The sequence below is a fragment of the Haliotis rubra genome, unplaced genomic scaffold (assembly GCF_003918875.1).
Source record: "Haliotis rubra isolate DU_JTF1 unplaced genomic scaffold, ASM391887v1 Scf26, whole genome shotgun sequence".
In the NCBI taxonomy this organism is placed as follows: Eukaryota; Metazoa; Mollusca; class Gastropoda; order Lepetellida; family Haliotidae; genus Haliotis; species Haliotis rubra.
Window position 1 is genome coordinate 1736273 of NW_025766669.1, and position 19609 is coordinate 1755881.

General features: G+C 44.5%; 2 protein-coding genes across 2 annotated transcripts; one reads left to right on the plus strand and one right to left on the minus strand.

The window, feature by feature from the left end:
• Positions 1-851: 851 nt before the first annotated feature.
• LOC124280065 (sterile alpha motif domain-containing protein 15-like) lies at positions 852-3018 on the plus strand. The gene is made up of 3 exons (XM_046715945.1): positions 852-1013; positions 1540-1638; positions 2773-3018. The coding sequence occupies exons 1-3, from the start codon at positions 885-887 to the stop codon at positions 2947-2949; spliced, it is 405 nt and encodes a 134-aa protein (XP_046571901.1). The 5' UTR covers positions 852-884; the 3' UTR covers positions 2950-3018.
• A 1957-nt stretch (positions 3019-4975) lies between these two features.
• Positions 4976-18764, minus strand: LOC124280061 (arginase-1-like). The gene is made up of 9 exons (XM_046715941.1): positions 18625-18764; positions 15963-16035; positions 11539-11645; positions 9591-9856; positions 8806-8862; positions 8578-8682; positions 7744-7820; positions 6944-7003; positions 4976-6133 (listed from the first exon to the last, which is right to left on the minus strand). The coding sequence occupies exons 1-9, from the start codon at positions 18691-18693 to the stop codon at positions 5973-5975; spliced, it is 975 nt and encodes a 324-aa protein (XP_046571897.1). The 5' UTR covers positions 18694-18764; the 3' UTR covers positions 4976-5972.
• Between the last annotated feature and the right edge of the window lie 845 nt (positions 18765-19609).

Sequence of the window (19609 nt, forward strand, 5' to 3'; positions counted from 1 at the left end):
TTTGCTGCTTGTGCGATTTCGGGATCGACGCTGAACAATTTAGATCTTGCACTTGATTTGTTTCTGTTCACTTCAATTGATTTTAAGAAAAATTTAGTGTTCTTGAAGAATTTCGTCAGGTAAGTTTAAAGCTGGTCGCTACGAAAGATTACTGACGCAACACTTAATTTCAACTCACGCACGTTGTCCTATTATAACGCTTTAAATGATTTCATTTGATAATGAGATTTACAATTTGTTATCTGGGATTTCGACTTGGTATGGTTACTATGTGCATATCTCAGGGCTGCATTGAGATCCTTACACGTCATTGATTGAATGTAACGAAATCTTGAGAATGATGACGATTCCACGACTGTTGAGCCTGAAAGTAACATAAAATAATTTCTTTCAATATTAGTTGAAAACGTTTTTACATTTCATGTCTATATTTCTAAGTGATATACTTCACGAATGACAGTCAATTACTACAAATAGGGAAGGAGAAGTTGATAAGTAAGTCTATAAAGGAAGACTGACTGACTGAGTTTAGTTTTACGCCGCTTTTAGCAATATTCCAGCAATATCACGGTGGGGGACACCAGAAATGGGCTTAACACATTGTGCCCATGTGGGGAATCGAACCCGGGTCTTCGGCGTGACGAGCGAACGCTTTAACCACTAGGCTACCCCACCGCCCCCTATAAAGGAAGAATAAATAATATAAATAAAATCGCAATAAAAGCAAAACATAATGGAATAAATAATTAATTTTAAAAAACCCAAAACCAAACAAACACGAAATACGTCGGCTAAGCATAAGATTAGAATTCTATTACAAATGTGACGTCATTGTGTTTGATGACGTCACAATCAGCTACATTTCGTGCGTGCAAGTGGGCGAGATGTACAGGTCGTACAACAATTACAAAGTTATAGAGTCTGACAGGAAGGCAAACGTTGCTCCGTGTTTGTACTGGGACGTGGATACAGTGGCTGACTGGGTGGGAGAGATAGGCTTCCCTCTGTACAAGGTAAACACATGCGCATCTATACATTATACACCTTATACCTAACGTCCAAATAAATACTCTTGTTATTGTACAAGACTTAATAGCTCATCTTCTTTCCTGTCGTAAAATTGTGAGCTTCCATGTCGTTGTGTAGATATTTTAGCTGTCTACAGAGTGAGTGGGTATTGCTTTACGCCGCTTTTAGCAATATTCCAGCAATATCACGCCGGGGGACACCAGAAATGGGCTTTACACATTGTGCCCATGTGGGGAATCAAACCCGGGTCTTCGGCGTGACCACTAGGCTCCCCCACCGCCCCCTGGATACAAAACAGGCGTAGTATTGTTTCTTTATCTTCTTAATACCGACCGTCTGAATTCCAGTTAGGAATTAATTCTAACCAACCGTAAAAGTCAGCTCAGCGAACTGGTAAAAGCTTATAGCTATGTAATTCTCAGTCAGTGATAATGTTTTTATTTTAACAACTACCTCGGTCCGTTAGTGCGTGTATTATGTAACTTTATGTTCGTTTTCAACATATTTCAGGAATGTTTCCGCCGCAATTTCATCAACGGCCGTAAGCTGATCTGTGTCCACGCCTCCTCGCTGCCTAGAATGGGAGTACTGAAGTTTGATGACATCTTGGTCAGTGTTTTATGGAATATTGCTAATGTCTACACACAATGTCATCAACGTAGAAGAAAACTACATCCACGTAAAAATACTTTCAGACCCGCGAAGATCCGGGTTAGAATTGGCCTTCAGCAACCCATGCTTGTCGTCAGAGGCGACTAACGGGATCGGGTGGTCAGGCTCGCTGACTTGGTTGACACATGTCATCGTATTGCAGTTGTGTAGATCGATGTTCATGCTGTTGATCACTGGATTGTCTGGCCCAGAATATTTACAGTTCGCCATACAGTGTGAATATCGCTGAGTGCGGCGTTAAACAAGAATCAAACACACAAAAATAAAGATACTTTCATCTATATATACGCAGATTATACTTCCATCTACCTTGTTGATACTTTCATGTACGTAGAAGAAACATTTATCTACTGAGAGGATTTTTTAAATCTACGTATATGTCACTATAATCTACTTTGGAGAAGATATCATATATCATCGAATTATCGCCTCCGATGACTATATTTTCTCGAGTAATCGACGGAAGTTCCGAGTCTGTTTTATGTAAGAACTGTCTTAATTTAGAACGACCAATATTTTACTTTCAACCTTGATTGTCTTTATTGAGATGATATCAGAACATAAATAAAGTAAAGCTTCATTTAAATGTGCCGCAGTTCTGTTAAATTAATTTATTTGATATTTTTATCTATTTTAAAGCTGGTAGTTTGACAAATCGATATGAGTTCCGTTAATTGTGAAAATGCAGAAAAAAAATAATGACAATTAACGACCAACATAACACTGAACATTTCAATAAATGATGATATACACGTATAGTCAGTTGGCCTTGTATATATGTACTATTTAAAGATACAGGTTATAATACTATGAGAACATCATACACTATGGTCCTAAAGACGCTATGACGTCATTGCGAGTACTTTTAAACACGTGTAGTCAGCTGGCACTGTATATACTATGAAAAGAAGTAATAACCTGGCTAGTAATTATTAACTTTGATCGTAGCCAATGTGTTAAGAATGGGCTAAAGAAGGGCTACGAACGTTTTGAGAAGAGCTAGCCTGGTTTATTATACATGAGAACACAATGCACTATGATCCTATAGACACCCTGATTTGGTTGCTCCAGTGCATCACCAAGAAGATCCGACAGCTGTTGGACATCGAGGCTGCCGGCACGAACCACTTCCGGACCCAGAAGGACCCCAAATACATGTACTTCCAGCAGAAGAAGCGTACTGGGCGGATGGTGGACAATCTCTCATACAGAGTGTTTGTGAAGAAGAATAACAAGGTCTTCAAATAGACAGTGCATATTGAGAGACCCACCGAAACGTTGCAGTAGTTTCTGAATTAAAACCTAAATTTTACCCGACAATGTTTGTTTTCATGTATTGATAGATCCTAAATTATAGCGTAACAGATGTTGATTGTTTGAACGGCATTCCAGAAGTTGGCGAGTCTTACATGAAGCATACGACTTTATGGATAACAACTTCTTGTTTATTGCATAGAACGACGTTTACGCCGTTATCAAGTTAAAAGTAACGTTACTTCCACTCTCTTGACGCCATCTGGACGCCGTCTAAGCCGGCATCTAATAGCGCACACAACTGTGTAATTAACACGGTGTCTTATTTACGCTATATTTGAAATGTGTTTTTCTTTTTAAAAAATTGTATTGGATTCACTGGGTTTTTTTGGAATGCCCCCGGTTCAGAATGTCTTGGGTACTGTCCATTTGTACTGAGTACACCGGTGTATCAACGGGCCCAGGGAACTGTCCATGTGTACTGAGTACACAGGTGTACCAACATGCCTGGGTACTGTCCATGTGTACTGGGTACACTGGTGCATCAACGTACCTGGGTACTGTCCATGTGTACTGAGTACACAGGTGTATCCAACATGCCTGGGTACTGTCCATGTGTACTGGGTACACTGGTGTATCAACGTACCTGGGTACTGTCCATGTGTACTGAGTACACCGGTGTATCAATGTGGCTGGGTACTGTCCATATGTACTGAGTACACAGGTGTATCAACGTGCCTGGGTACTGTCCATGTGTACTGAGTACACCGGTGTATCAATGTGGCTGGGTACTGTCCATGTGTACTGGGTACACTGGTGTATCAACGTACCTGGGTACTGTCCATGTGTACTGAGTACACAGGTGTACCAACGGGCCCTGGGTACTGTCCATATGTACTGAGTACACCGGTGTATCAATGTGGCTGGGTACTGTCCATGTGTACTGGGTACACTGGTGTATCAACGTACCTGGGTACTGTCCATATGTACTGAGTACACAGGTGTATCAACGGGCCCTGGGTACTGTCCATATGTACTGAGTACACAGGTGTACCAACGGGCCCTGGGTACTGTCCATATGTACTGAGTACACAGGTGTATCAACGGGCCCTGGGTACTGTCCATATGTACTGAGTACACAGGTGTATCAACGTGCCTGGGTACTGTCCATGTGTACTGAGTACACAGGTGTATCAACGGGCCCTGGGTACTGTCCATATGTACTGAGTACACAGGTGTATCAACGGGCCCTGGGTACTGTCCATATGTACTGAGTACACCGGTGTATCAACGTGCCTGGGTACTGTCCATGTGTACTGAGTACACCGGTGTATCAACGTGCCTGGGTACTGTCCATGTGTACTGGGTACACTGGTGTATCAACGGGCCCTGGGTACTGTCCATGTGTACTGAGTACACCGGTGTATCAACGGGCCCTGGGTACTGTCCATATGTACTGAGTACACCGGTGTATCAACGGGCCCTGGGTACTGTCCATATGTACTGAGTACACCGGTGTATCAACGTACCTGGGAACTGTCCATGTGTACTGAGTACACCGGTGTATCAACGTGCCTGGGTACTGTCCATGTGTACTGAGTACACAGGTGTACCAACATGCCTGGTTACTGTCCATGTGTACTGAATACACAGGTGTATCAACGTGCCTGGGTACTGTCCATGTGTACTGAGTACACCAGTGTATCAATGTGGCTGGGTTCTGTCCACATGTACTGAGTACACAGGTGTACCAACATGCCTGGTTACTGTCCATGTGTACTGAGTACACCGGTGTATCAACGTGCCTGGTTACTGTCCACATGTACTGAGTACACAGGTGTATCAACGTGCCTGGTTACTGTCCACATGTACTGAGTACACAGGTGTATCAACGGGCCCTGGGTACTGTCCATGTGTACTGAGTACACAGGTGTATCAACATGCCTGGGTACTGTCCATTAGTACGCCAGTGGATCAACCACCATGCCGTGTGTACACTCCATAAAAGAATAATACAAAATAAAAATTCAAAGGATGTTTTATTGAAATAAAATTATATCCAGTTGGTTTTAATTAGAACAAAATTAAAACACAAACAATATGTACATATTTCCAGTGTATATCCTACGTCAGATATAAGGCCCTGATATGTACCGTGTAGGTTGATCATCTCGGGTTGTAACACCGATCTATGGGCATTGCTTGTATCCCGCAATTCGGGATTGAAAAGACAATCTGATTGTAACAAAACACATAATAATCAAGATGCAAAAATATTTAAAACACATGCATAACATTTTATACTTTCAGAATAATAAATAAATAACAATGCCAAATTAAATAATATCAATCCGAGATCATCTGATGAGGTACTAAGTAAGTAAATGATCGGTACACGAATTAGGTAAACGTGTGTGCGCTTGAGGGATTCACGGGTCAAGATCAACGGTTATATATATATAATTATGGCGAATGCTGATTAACAAGGAACAAGGTTCAATACTTCTTTCATTCCTATTTGCTCATCTCAAGATGGTAAACAAACTGTGGGTGTTGCGTATATTCCACTACTTTCATTCTGATTCAGCCTTGATGTTACTCATCCGACATAATATTATCGCTCAACCTCCGCGTCCATTCGTGACCACTTCGTGTTATTCCGGGACAAGCTGAATAGCGAGATTACGGAAAGGGCCGAGAGGTGACGAATGTACGTCATATGTAGACTATCCGTCCAAGAACCATCACAGTTCTGAAGCTGGTTAATACAAGGATACGAGAGAGGTGCCTCCTTTCAACAACACCCGTGGGACGAAGCATTCATCTCAATAACTACAAACTGTTGAATTCTGTTGAAGCATCACTGAAGGGGAACCAAAGAGATGAGAACCTGTCAATGGTGGAAATAATTGACATTATTCCTCGAGTGAAGTGTCTGTCGTGGCTATATGTTCTTGAATGACATGTGTATATGGCATTTTGTATATAATGACGTTGGCCAAGGTTTCACAAGTCCATCATGGCTCTGGCAGGATGTATCCACGAGGAACGTTGCCACATCTCTTGTTGCCATAGAAACGGGACATGACTTCAACAGTATTCTTCACCGTTCGTTGCTGATCTTCCTTGCTTCCAAGCAACGAGTTGACTTCAACACAGTCCAGCACACTAAGACGACCTGCAACACGTAAGTGTAATCCCAAAAAAACACGTGTAACACGTGAGTGTAATCCCAATACAACATGTGTAACACGTGAGTGTAACCCCAAATACAACATGTGTAACACGTGAGTGTAATCCCAAAAATAACACGTGTAACACGTGAGTGTAATCCCAAAAATAACACGTGAGTGTAATCCCAAATACAACATGTGTAACACGTGAGTGTAATCCCAAAAATAACACGTGTAACACGTGAGTGTAACACGTGAATCCCAAATACAACATGTGTAACACGTGAGTGTAATCCCAAAAATAACACGTGTAACACGTGAGTGTAATCCCAAAAAACATAACACGTGAGTGTAATCCCAAATACAACATGTGTAACACGTGAGTGTAATCCCAAAAATAACACGTGAGTGTAATCCCAAATACAACATGTGTAACACGTGAGTGTAATCCCAAAAATAACACGTGTGTGTAATCCCAAATGCGCTGTGTGGGATATTACAGAAGTATAAAACGAAGAACAAACTGCAACTAACACGTCAGCTTAATACAGAGAAACCATAAATCTGGAAAGTCCAAGCAACCGTCTGACGTCACAAAGGATTGGGTTTGTGCATGTTTCGCAAATTATGTCATAGGGTATTGTGACGTGTATATAGTTTGTGTTGCTCACATGACCATGTTCGGATTAGCAAGTGTCAGGAATAGCAAAGATGTTTTGTATTAACGTACGAGTTACATTTCAAATGAAATTTCCAGCAGTAATCTCTTGGAAACTGAACAAGGGGTGTATTTTGTTCAAATGATGCTGTCTCACCTGTCGCCGCGACCTCCTCCGCTATGTAGTACGCCTCCCTCAAAGACAGACCGCCTGGCACTGTAACATAATGTTATAGTGGAGAATAGCAAGCGCGTTAATCCCTCACTCACTCACTCACTCAGAATAAGTACATGGGAAGTACATGGTTGGTCGGTTTGTCGCCCCAACGCCGCACTCAGCAATATTCCAGCTATATGGCGTCGGTCTTTAAATAATCGAGTCTTGACCAGACAATCCAGTGATCAACATCGTGAGCATCGTTCTACGCAATTGGGATACGATGACATGTGTCAACCAAGTCAGAAACCTGACCACCCGATTCCGTTAGTCGCCTCTTACGACAGGCATGGGTTATTGAAGACCAATTCTTCACAGGAAGTACGTCGAGTACTATGCTATGATCTTTTATTTTCTTCTCATGATAAACCACATATTAATAAAAACATTCACGGAAGAATTTGTGCTATATATCCAAATATTTGAAGTTATTAGCCGCGAAGGGACCCTGAAGTGACCGCCCAACCGTCCGCTTGGGCGATAAAGGAGAGAGTGAGGACCAAGGCATGGCGAGGTCACGTGCCGGTTTGGCGGGAAGAAGGGAGGTAACTCAGGGTGAGTGATAGTACGTTCGCTTCAAGGGAATTGAAGGGATTCAAGTTTCCACTTGACCGTTCGGAAGAGAGGATGAGAAAGCAAATAAGCATGAGTCAGGATAAGGAAAATACTAAAACTGTCAATATCCGCAAGATACGCATCATACTGAAATACAAACACCATGGATGCGACTGGCGACCTACCTGGTGTCCCAGTGGAGGGGATTATGCTGGGGTCAATGGCGTCAACATCAAAGCTGACGTGGATCGGGCGAATCCCACTGAAACAACCGTTATTCATACATAAACAATTTAAATCACCTGGTAATATTTTTAAAGTTATTTTGGTGTAGATCCAGTCCTTTTGCTGCAGGATTTATAAATAAATGTAAACGGATAAACGTGTGTGCAAAGGAAGTATATTTTATGAAATAAGGACACATTTACACAGCGTCGGGTGAAGACTGAGGTGAAGAAAGCTTTATATTATTTCACGTCGGAATGAGTGTAGTTTTATGCCGCACTCAGCAATATTCCAGCTGTGGACACCAGAAATGGGCTTCACACATTGTACCCATGTGGGGAATCGAACCCGGATCTTCGGCGTGACGAGCGAACGCTTTAACCAGTAGGCTACCCCACCTCCCCACGTCGGAATGAAAGTACCAGAGCGGGAGATGGGAAACATCCCAAAACAAATTCGGACATTCTTAGCTGTTTGGTACCTAGGCATGTTGACCACTAGATTGTCTGGTCCAGATTATCAGCAGATTATTTGATTATTTACAGACCGACGTCTTTTGTGCTGCAATATTGCTGAGTGTGGCGTTAAACAACAAACAAACAAAACGTAGGCATGAAATCTACACAAGGGGTAGCCTAGTGGTTAAAGCGTCCGCTCGTCACGCCTAAGATCCGGGTTCGATTCCCTACATGGGTACAATGTTTGAAACCCATTTCTGGTGTCCCCCGCCGTGATATTGCTGGAATATTGCTAAAAGCAGCGTAAAACACTCTCACATAAGGGATGCCACTCACCTTGGGTCCATCGCCTTCAACGCCCTGTCAACAACTGCTGCCACGCCGTACTTGTCCACCTCGTGCATGGAGAAGCTGTGTATGCCCAGCTTGTCAATTATCGCCCTGAAATACGCATCAATCGATTACGTAAAGAACTAGTTCACTCTTGGCAAGATTGTATCTTTTTCATAAGGCGCTAGCATATTACTAAAAGTAGGTTAAGTTGTTGAGAACCCGGAGACTCACTTTTCTCCCCCGTCTACGTCCCTCAGACCGATGTACGCTATATCTTTAGCTGCCAAGCTGAAAGGTAAGTACAAGATTACATTACACACATTATAATTTTATTTACACAGTACGTAAATATCCATCAAAGCATTACATGGTAACTAAATTAATCGTAATTGGAAATAACCAGAGTTTTTTCACAAGTGAAAATATAATAAACTGTTCCACTGGTGGTGATCCGGGTTAAAATTGGTCTTTAACAAGCTCTTGCTTATCGTAAGGAGACTAAGGGGATCGGGTGGCCCGGCTCGCTGACTTGCTTGACACATGCCATCGTATCTCAATTGCGTAGATCGATGCTCATGCTGTCTATCGCTGGATTGTCTGGTCCAGTCGTCATATATATTGAATACTGCAGAGCGTGAGGTTAACCTGCCGAATCTTAATTTAATTCAACTGCTACCGCCGATCTTTACATGTAGATATCTTGGGTTGTTTGTTTGTTTGTTTGTTTGTTTGTTTAACGCTGCACTCAGCAATATTATAGCTATATGGTGGTAGTCTGTAAATCGAAACTGGACCCAGACAATCCAGTGATCAACGGCATGAGCATCGACCTACGCAACAAGGCTACGTTGACATGTGACAACCAAGTCAGCGAGCCTGACTTACCGATCCCGTCAGTCGCCTCTTACAAGTGTGGGTTGCTGCTGAAGACCGATTCTAACACGGATCTTTAGTCGGACAACACAGCCTTGTCCTGTGACAGACCGCCATGGTCAAGATACAAATGTTTAACTCACCTCGGTTTGACCCACTCGAACCCAGGGACAGTGGGCATGTATTGCTCGAGCTCCTTGACCATGAAAGAGAGGGGCATGCCGTGCACGTTGCCGCTAGGTGACGTGAGGGGGGTGTTGATATCGGCATGAGCGTCCACCCACAACACCACGAGATCGGGTTCTGCCTGAAGGTGGCCCTGGATGGAACCCATAGCGATGCTGTGATCCCCACCAAGCACCAGACATCCCTGCTGTTGTCGAAGAACCTTCTCAACGGCCTCACACAGCTGTAAGATGAGGATGAAGATGAGGATGAATTTGAAGATTTTACGTGCGCTTCCTGACAGGCGTATTTTCGATAAGGATGACGAAGGTGAGTGAGTATGGTTTTAGGCCGCTTTTACAGCAATATCACGCTTTTAGCGCTATTCCAGCAATATCACGGCAGGAGACACCAGAAATGTTCTTTTCTCATTGTACCCATGTGGGGAATCAAACTCGGGCCTTAGGCGTGACGAGCGAACGCTTTAACCACATGGCTACCCCACCGCCCCTCCCCGCTGGTAATACAATTAATATAACAGAAATGAAAGTGAGAAGTATTGTGTTTTATAAAGGAAATATCCATGCAGTTGAAAATATGTATAAAATACTGTCCACATAGTCGTATCGTTGTTGACGATGAATATCGTGTGATTTATTCTCAGAGTTGAGACAGCGCTTCATTCCAAATTTCGGGCGGTGGGGTAGCCTAGTGGTTAAAGGCGTTCGCTCGTCACGCCGAAGATCCGGGTTCGATTCCCCACATGGGTACAATGTGTGAAGCCCATTTCTGGATTGCCCCGCTGTGATATTGCTGGAATATTGCTAAGAACGGCGTAAAACCATACTCACTCACTCATGCCAAATTTACTGTCGATCCAAGTAAAGCTCGTGTATTCTCATGCCAATGTCAAACAGCCTATTACGTAACCTTGCTTTGTTCTTTCACCGTGCCTTGTTAAAAAGACAGCTGAGCACTCACTGAAACCTTTGTTAATACAGTACAATAAGCCTACTACTACAGTTCAGGAAACTGTGACACAGCATAGCAATAACAAAGATATGACACCCACCAATGTTCACAGGTTGATAGTGACAGACAGGCAGACAGACTATTTATTTGAGTCTCACCTCACATGTAAAATACAAATATTATAAGCTATAATACAGTGAATGAGTTTAGTTTTACGCCGCACTCAGCAATATTCCAGCTATATGGCGGCGGTCTGTAAATAATCGAGTCTGGACCAGACAATCCAGTGATCAACAGCATGAGCATCGATCTGCGCAATTGGGAACCGATGACATGTGTCAACCATGTCAGCGAAACCTGACCACCCGATCCCGTTAGTCGCCTCTTACGACAGCTATAATACAGAATAAAAGTGAGCCACACGTTTAGGGTTATGAGAGACGTAGACTTTAAGAACAAACATAAATATACACCATGAGTGAGTGAGTGAGTTAAAATTTAAAGTCACATTGGCATTATTTCAGCCATATCGTGACTAAAACTAGTTTTTAACTTCATCATAAATACACGTAAATCACTAAAAGCCTGTCAACGAAGGACATTAAAACCAACTAGAATATCACAGACACAAAAAATTAAACTAGTATCTATCTCTAAAACTGGATTTCAAATTAGGACAATACAGTTAAAAACGGGCTATAGATAGTGTCAGTGTTTTACGACTGCTAACATCAGGGGCATGTCTGTGTCGATTTACTCGATATTGTAACAGCTTTAGAAATAGGTAAATATGCTCCACATGGTTGCAGATCTTTGACGCGTTACCCAACAAACCAATACACTAACTTTGTGTATAGAAACAGCCTGTAGTTGTTTATCAATAACCATGTTATTTTATTCTTCTTTTAATTATAAATGGCATTATAACAATATATATAATTTTGAAATACATACCAGTTTGTTTGCTGTTCCCACATTTCTGGGTCTTGAAACGTTTTTGATAGGTTCGTCAGAGGCGATGTCCTCCACAGCTAGATCTCCGTGATCAACCACGTCGTTCCCTGCAACATCGTCGTGACAGAAGAAAAAAAAGTAAATAATTGACAGTTGACCTTTAACTGTATCATAAAGTGAGTGAGTAATGTTTTACACCGCCTTTAGCAATATTCCAGCAATATCACGCCTGGTGAGACCATAAATGGGCTTCACACATTGTACACATGTAGGGAATCGAACCCGGGTCTTCGGGTGACGAGCGAACGCTTTAACCAGTAGGCTACGCCGCCGCCCCACTGTATCATAAAAGCAAATGACATTGTACAGAATGACCTGAATGAAAAGGCGTGTCAGCGTACTGTAGGGGGAAAAACCGAAGACATTTATCACTTGGTGAAAACCACGAGCAGGGGTGTAGTGGTGACCAGGGGTATAGTGGTGTCCAGGGGTATAGTGGTGTCCAGGGGTATAGTGGTGTCCAGGGGTATAGTGGTGTCAGGGGTATAGTGGTGTCCAGGGGTATAGTGGTGTCCAGGGTAAAGTGGTGTCCAGGGGTACAGTGGTGTAGTGGTGTACTGTGGTATAGTGGTGACCAGGGCTATAGTGGTGTAGTGGTGTCCAGGGGTATAGTTGTGTACAGTGGTGACCAGGGGTATACTGGTGACATGGGGTGTAGTGGTGTCCAGGGGTATAGTGGTGACATGGGGTGTAGTGGTGTCCAGGGGTACACTGGTGACCAGGGGTGTAGTGGTGACGAGGAGTGTAGTGGTGACCAGGGATATAGCGGTGACCAGGAGAGTAGTGGTGACCAGGGGTATAGTGGTGTCCAGGGGTATGGTGTTGTTGAGGGGTGTAGTGGTGTCCAGGGATGTAGTGGTGACCAGGGGTATGGTGGTGACCAGGGGTATGGTGGTGACCAGGGGTATGGTGGTGACCAGGGGTATGGTGGTGACCAGGGGTATGGTGGTGACCAGAGGTATAGTGGTGACATGGGGTATGGTGGTGTCCAGGGGTATGGTGGTGACCAGGGGTATGGTGGTGATCAGGGGTGTGGTGGTGACCAGGAGCGTAGTAGTGACCAGGGGTATGGTGGTGACCAGGGGTATGGTGGTGACCAGGTATGTAGTGGTGACCAGGAGTGTAGTGGTGACCAGGGGTATGGTGGTGTCCAGGGGTATGGTGGTGACCAGGGGTATGGTGGTGACCAGGGGTATGGTGGTGACCAGGTATGTAGTGGTGACCAGGGGTATAGTGGTGTCCATGGGTATGAAGGTGACCAGGGTTATAGTGGTGACCAGGGGTGTGGTGGTGATCAGGAGTGTAGTGGTGACCAGGGGTATGGTGGTGACCAGGGGTATGGCGGTGACCAGGTATGTAGTGGTGACCAGGAGTGTAGTGGTGACCAGGGGTATGGTGGTGTCCAGGGGTATAGTGGTGACCAGGGGTATGGTGGTGACCAGGGGGTATGTGGTGTCCAGGGTGGTGACCAGGGGTATAGTGGTGTCCAGGGGTATGAAGGTGACCAGGGGTATAGTGGTGTCCAGGGGTATAGTGACCAGGGGTATAGTGGTGTCCAGGGTGTAGTGGTGACCAGGGGTATAGTGGTGTCAGGGGTATAGTGTGTCCAGGGTGTGGTGTCCAGGGTGTAGTGGTGACCAGGGGTATAGGTGTCCAGTGGTCCATGGTGTCCAGGGGTATAGTGGTGACCAGGGGTATAGTGGTGGTATAGTGGTGTCCAGGGTGTAGTGGTGTCCAGGGGTATAGTGGTGTCCAGGGTATAGTGGTGTCCAGGGGTATAGTGGTGTCCAGGGGGTATAGTGGTGTCCAGGGTATGACCAGGGGGTATAGTGGTGACCAGGGTTATAGTGGTGACCAGGGGGTATGGTGGTGACCAGGGTTATAGTGATACAGGGGTATAGTGGTGACCAGGGGTATAGTGGTGACCAGGGGTATGGTGGTGACCAGGTATGTAGTGGTGACCAGGGGTATGGTGGTGACCAGGTATGTAGTGGTGTCCATGGGTATGGTGGTGACCAGGGGTATGGTGGTGTCCATGGGTATGGTGGTGACCAGGGGTATGGTGGTGACCAGGGGTATGGTGGTGACCAGGGGTATGGTGGTGACCAGGGGGTATGGTGGTGGCCAGGGTTATAGTGGTGACCAGGGGCATGGTGTGGTGACCAGGGTTATAGTGATACCAGGGGTATAGTGGTGACCAGGGCTATGGTGGTGACCAGGGGTATGGTGGTGACCAGGGGTATGGTGGTGACCAGGTATGTAGTGGTGACCAGGGGTATAGTTGTGTCCATGGGTATGAAGGTGACCAGGGTTATAGTGGTGACCAGGGGTATGATGGTGACCAGGGGTATAGTGGTGTCCATGGGTATGGTGGTGACCAGGGGTATGGTGGTGTCCATGGGTATGGTGGTGACCAGGGGTATGGTGGTGACCAGGGTTATAGTGGTGACCAGGGGTATGGTGGTGACCAGGGTTATAGTGATACCAGGGGTATAGTGGTGACCAGGGGTATGGTGGTGACCAGGGGTATGGTGGTGACCAGGTATGTAGTGGTGACCAGGGGTATGGTGGTGACCAGGTATGTAGTGGTGTCCATGGGTATGGTGGTGACCAGGGGTATGGTGGTGTCCATGGGTATGGTGGTGACCAGGGGTATGGTGGTGACCAGGGGTATGGTGGTGACCAGGGGTATGGTGGTGACCAGGGGTATGGTGGTGACCAGGGTTATAGTGGTGACCAGGGGTATGGTGGTGACCAGGGTTATAGTGATACCAGGGGTATAGTGGTGACCAGGGGTATGGTGGTGACCAGGGGTATGGTGGTGACCAGGTATGTAGTGGTGACCAGGGGTATAGTGGTGTCCATGGGTATGGTGGTGACCAGGGGTATGGTGGTGTCCATGGGTATGGTGGTGACCAGGGCATGGTGGTGACCAGGGTTATGGTAGTGGTGACCAGGGTATGGTGGTGACCAGGGGTATGGTGGTGACCAGGGTTATAGTGATACCAGGGGTATAGTGGTGACCAGGGGTATGGTGGTGACCAGGGGTATGGTGGTGACCAGGGGTATGGTGGTGACCAGGTATGTAGTAGTGTCCATGGGTATGAAGGTGACCAGGTTTATAGTGGTGTCCAGGGGTATGGTGGTGACCAGGGTTATAGTGGTGACCAGGGGTATGGTGGTGACCAGGGGTATGGTGGTGACCAGGGGTATAGTGGTGACCAGGGGTATGGTGGTGACCAGGGGTATGGTGGTGACCAGGGGTATGGTGGTGTCCATGGGTATGAAGGTGACCAGGGTTATAGTGGTGTCCATGGGTATGGTGGTGACCAGGGGTATGGTGGTGATGTACAGGGCGAACCAGGAACTGAACAATGCTAGAAAGGCTGATGTCTTGTTGGAGATGAGCTGATGCTAAATTGACCTCTTATGGTTTGTTAGTGGTGGACAAACTGTTTTGGTGGTGACATGATGCTAGATATATATGGCGGGGAGGGGAAGCAATACGGATATCTTTGTTGGTGATGACTTGGTGCTTGAAAAATGCATTGTTTGGTAGTGAAGTGGTGCTAGATAGATGTGGTGTTAGTGAAATGTTGGACCTAGATAGATGTCATTATAGTGATAAGTTGGTGCTAGATAGATGTCCGGTTAGTAAGGAGTTTGTGCAAGATAGATATTGTGTTAGTGCTAGATAAATGTCTTGTTAGTGACGAGTTTGTGCAAGATAGATATCGTGTTAGTGCTAGATAGATGTCTTGTTAGTGACGAGTTTGTGCAAGATAGATATCGTGTTAGTGCTTGATAGATGTCTTGTTAGTGACGAGTTGGTGCAAGATAGATATCGTGTGAGTGCTAGATAGATGTCTTGTTAGTGACGAGTTTGTGCAAGATAGATATCGTGTTAGTGAAGAGTTGTTGCTAGATAGTTGTCTTGTTAGTGACGAGTATGTGACAGATAGATATCGTGTCAGTGACAAGTAGGTGACAGATAGATGACATGTTAGTGACCAGTTCGTGCTTGATAGATGGCGTGTTGGTGATGAGTTGGTGCTATTTAGATGTATTGTAGATGGGAGGTGGATGTCGTGACGAGTTGGCGCCAGATAGACGTAGGGTTGGTGATTAGTAGCAATTATCCCAACGGATGATATAGATCAAGATGGTTTATTGTACATAAGGCATCTGGCCCGTATACATAGTATTGTAATCACAGGCAAGGTATGGACATTGCAAACAGTGGAAAGCATCATAACATTGTTAGATTAGTTGACAGGAGAAATTAGACTCTTCCTTAAAGACAGCGAATGTGTTAAAAACAGGGCTAATTTTACATGGACAGATGATATAAAAACAAGCTTCACCTGCTTCAGTCATCTTTTCCAGCATCCCTGCTTGACGGATGAGTTTCGGCGCCAGCTGTGTCCCCGCCTTGGGCTGCGCAAAACATTCACTTACAGGCAGTCTGCATATATGGTTACATTACTTCTCACATTCTCATTCTGTCCATGGACTAAGGCCACAATGTTGTTTGCGTGTTAGTTGTTTAACGCCTTCCTCAGCAATATACCAGCTATATGACGGCGGTCTGTAGATAATCGAGCCTGGACCAGGCAATCCAGTGATTGACATCATGAGCATCGAGAAAAACACGATGTTATTTAACGTCCATACCGAAACCCATCAGCACGGGTTAGGGCTGGCAAACCTACTTGAAACATAATCAGGGATTCGAACAAACGACCATTTGAATTCTGGCACACCAAAGGGGCGCAACTCCGGGCTCACAGGTAATACCATCGCCTACTGAGCCACCCTACTATCTGTGACACAAACATTGCCAAAGATTTGTTTAATTAGATGTCATGGATAACTTTCTTTCAACACCGTGTCAATGGTAATTCTCTATGTTGAAGGACCCGTGAAGATCCGGGTTAGAATATTGATCTTCAGTAACCCATGCTTGTCGTTAGATGCGACTAACGGGATCGGGTGGTCAGGCTCGCTGACTTGGTTGACACATGTCATCGGTTCCCAATTGTGCAGATCGATGAACATGCTGTTGATCACTGGATTGTCTGGTCCAGACTCGATTATTTACAAACCGCGGCCATATAGCTGGAATATTGCTTGAGTGCGGCGTAAAACTAAACTCACTCACTGTTGAAGGGTTTAATCTAAATTCGGGTCTGTTGTCTAAATGCTTCGAGAATTTGTCCTTTAATGTGTGCTGCCACACAAGTTTGCAGTAATCTGTCTTGATTTGTATACGTAGGTACGTTCATAATACGATTGTTTTAAACATATTTGTTATTGATTGGTTCCAGGCTGAATTTGTACGCCTAGAGGTGAGGTGAGGTGAAATTGGGTTTAACGTCGTGCTTGAGAATATTTCGCTCATATGACGACGTGCATGCGTGTGTATGTGTGGCTGCTTGTACTAGCCCAGACTTAAGCTGGTTTTATAGTGCTAGCCCACTGAGAAACCATGCCGCAGTGAAGCATGAATACCCCACTCAGACACATTATACTGACTCCGAGCCGACCAGTCCTCGTTGTACCCATTAATGCCGAGCGCCAGGCAGGGACCAACAAGTACCATATTTTAACGTGTTTTGGTATGACGCGGTCGGGGATCGAACCCGCGACCTTCCGCTTTCCGGGCGGACGCTCTAACCGCTACACCACGGAGGCGGTCTGTACGCCTAGAGATTTACGGGCAAGTTTATTGTTTCAATAGCAGTAACACAGTCACAAATACTGGAAAATCTTAATCTAGAACTCGTTACTTATCACAACACGATAGACAACGAAACAAGTTTTAGGACACTAAATGAAAGAAGTTATATAATACGGGCGGTATCAAGTTACCAATTCCATGAATACACAATGCCATTTATCAAGTGGTCAAATGTAACATATGTTATATTTGTGATCACTCTTTCTCTAAGAATCCTGGACGGGACTTAACTTGAAAAGGTATTAGAAAATGTAATCCCAAATATGACATGTTAAATTTGACCATTTCATAAAATACTTTTATGTGCCTACAGCTTTCGGACGTGGGGGCCGAGGGGTACACAGAGTATATGATCGAGACTACCAGTTGTCTCTCATCCGTGTTTGTGGAAGCCGCGCTGGCTGAATGGGTAAGATTGCTGACTCTGTATGCTGGTGAGCAGGTGCCTGACTCTGAGAGTGTGGGTTCGAATCCCGGATGGGACACACCCCAAAAACGTAAGAGAATGCGTAGTTCACCGATAAAGTGAATAATTCCCAAAAAGTGTTTATATTATTACAGTGGAAACCTGATAGGTAAAATGTCAAGGGACTCGCCAAAAATTGTTTACTTATCAGGTATTTTAATTATCCAAACTTATATAAACCTGCAAATGACAACCATATGCATGTATATGTATGCATATGTAACAATGAACAACTTATCAGGGCTGGCCTCCAGTTGTCAGTGTATTGTCAACTGCTTGACGCCAGCGAGCTGTAAACAGGATGTTTGTTTGACTGGAGACTGACACGACTGCCCCTCATGTCGGATTATGTGGTGATCGCTAATTTAGTTATCCAGTCTCTTTGTAAAGTAATTTACTTCCAGGGACCGTGAGAAGACGTTTAGTTAAGCGGTATTGTTTACTTATCCGAGTTTAGTTAACCAGACTCTAATAGTGATAATTAATGAAGAAAGTTGCCGGGACCAAAGAAAAGTGTTTACTTATCAGGTCTGTTTAGTTAAGCGGTCTTTACTTAGGCGGTTTCCACTGTATTATGTTATATTTGGAATTACACTTTCTTAGTAAAGTACAGATTCTAGTACTATTGTTGGGTGGAGTCCCAAACGGGATTCGAACATACACCCTCAGAGTCAGGCACCTAATTGCCAGCACACAAAGTCAGACGCCTAACCCGCTCGGCCACCGCGGCTAGATTTATTAATTGTGTATTCATAACATTTGTTTACTTATCCAGTTCTTATTTCTAGTGAAATAAATGTTTGCGAATCACAACACATACCTGTCCTTTTGAGAAGGGCATCCCGACCACCCCGATCTTCGTTTTAGCGCCAGCGGTAGAGACAGGCATTGTGTTACTTGTATAAATCCTCCTGGAATCAGTTGCGAACAGTTTTGTTTGATCCGGTTAAATAAGCGCAGCACCACTTCAGTTTCTTCTCCCATTGGCTGAGAACACATGCTGCGTCAAAGGGGCGGGGCTACATATGTTAATTAGTCTGCAACAGATGTCCCAGGAAGCCAACACTTCGTGAAGAGATAAGAAAACGGACAACTTTATTCATCACAAATTCTAAACATATATTTGCATTTAGCAACGTTTAGAGTATTTCGCCATCACACTTTGGTGGCTGTGTAAAGGATATAAGCTGAATGTTTGTTTGTATGTTCTAAATATTCTTTAACCCTTTCTCGTGATTTTTTAAACATTCATTCAGGTGTTTATAAGTTGGTAAGTAACAGCATAGGCATGATATTTTATGGATGTAAACTGCTTTATTCCATCATTATGCGACATGGAAGGGTGTATACGAAAGGGGATTAGAAACAACAACAAAGGGTAATAGTTGTATTTCTCTCCCTCTTCCCCCTGCGCTTTGAGCATGCACTAGTGTGTGGATTAAAGCGCATAACAAATGTCCATTATTTTGATTATAACAACAGAAGAAACGACTGCATGCAGGGTATGACTTAGCACCTGTGGTGTAAGGATTTAACACGTCAGTATTGGGAGAGGAATTAAAACGCCAGTAGAAGCCCCGAGGTCCATTCTCCAAGGCTTTACAGAAAACAATGAATGAGAATTTGTCACATAATACAAACAATTGGCTAAGCAGCACCTGGGGTTAAAGGCCAACGAGACACACCAATGTCAATGTAAATACTTCTCTTGTAGGCACATGACTGCTACAACTCTCTGGGGAGATAACATTACAGGTTATTTAGTATTACACGTATGCTGCCGCCGAATGAATTAATTCCGATCT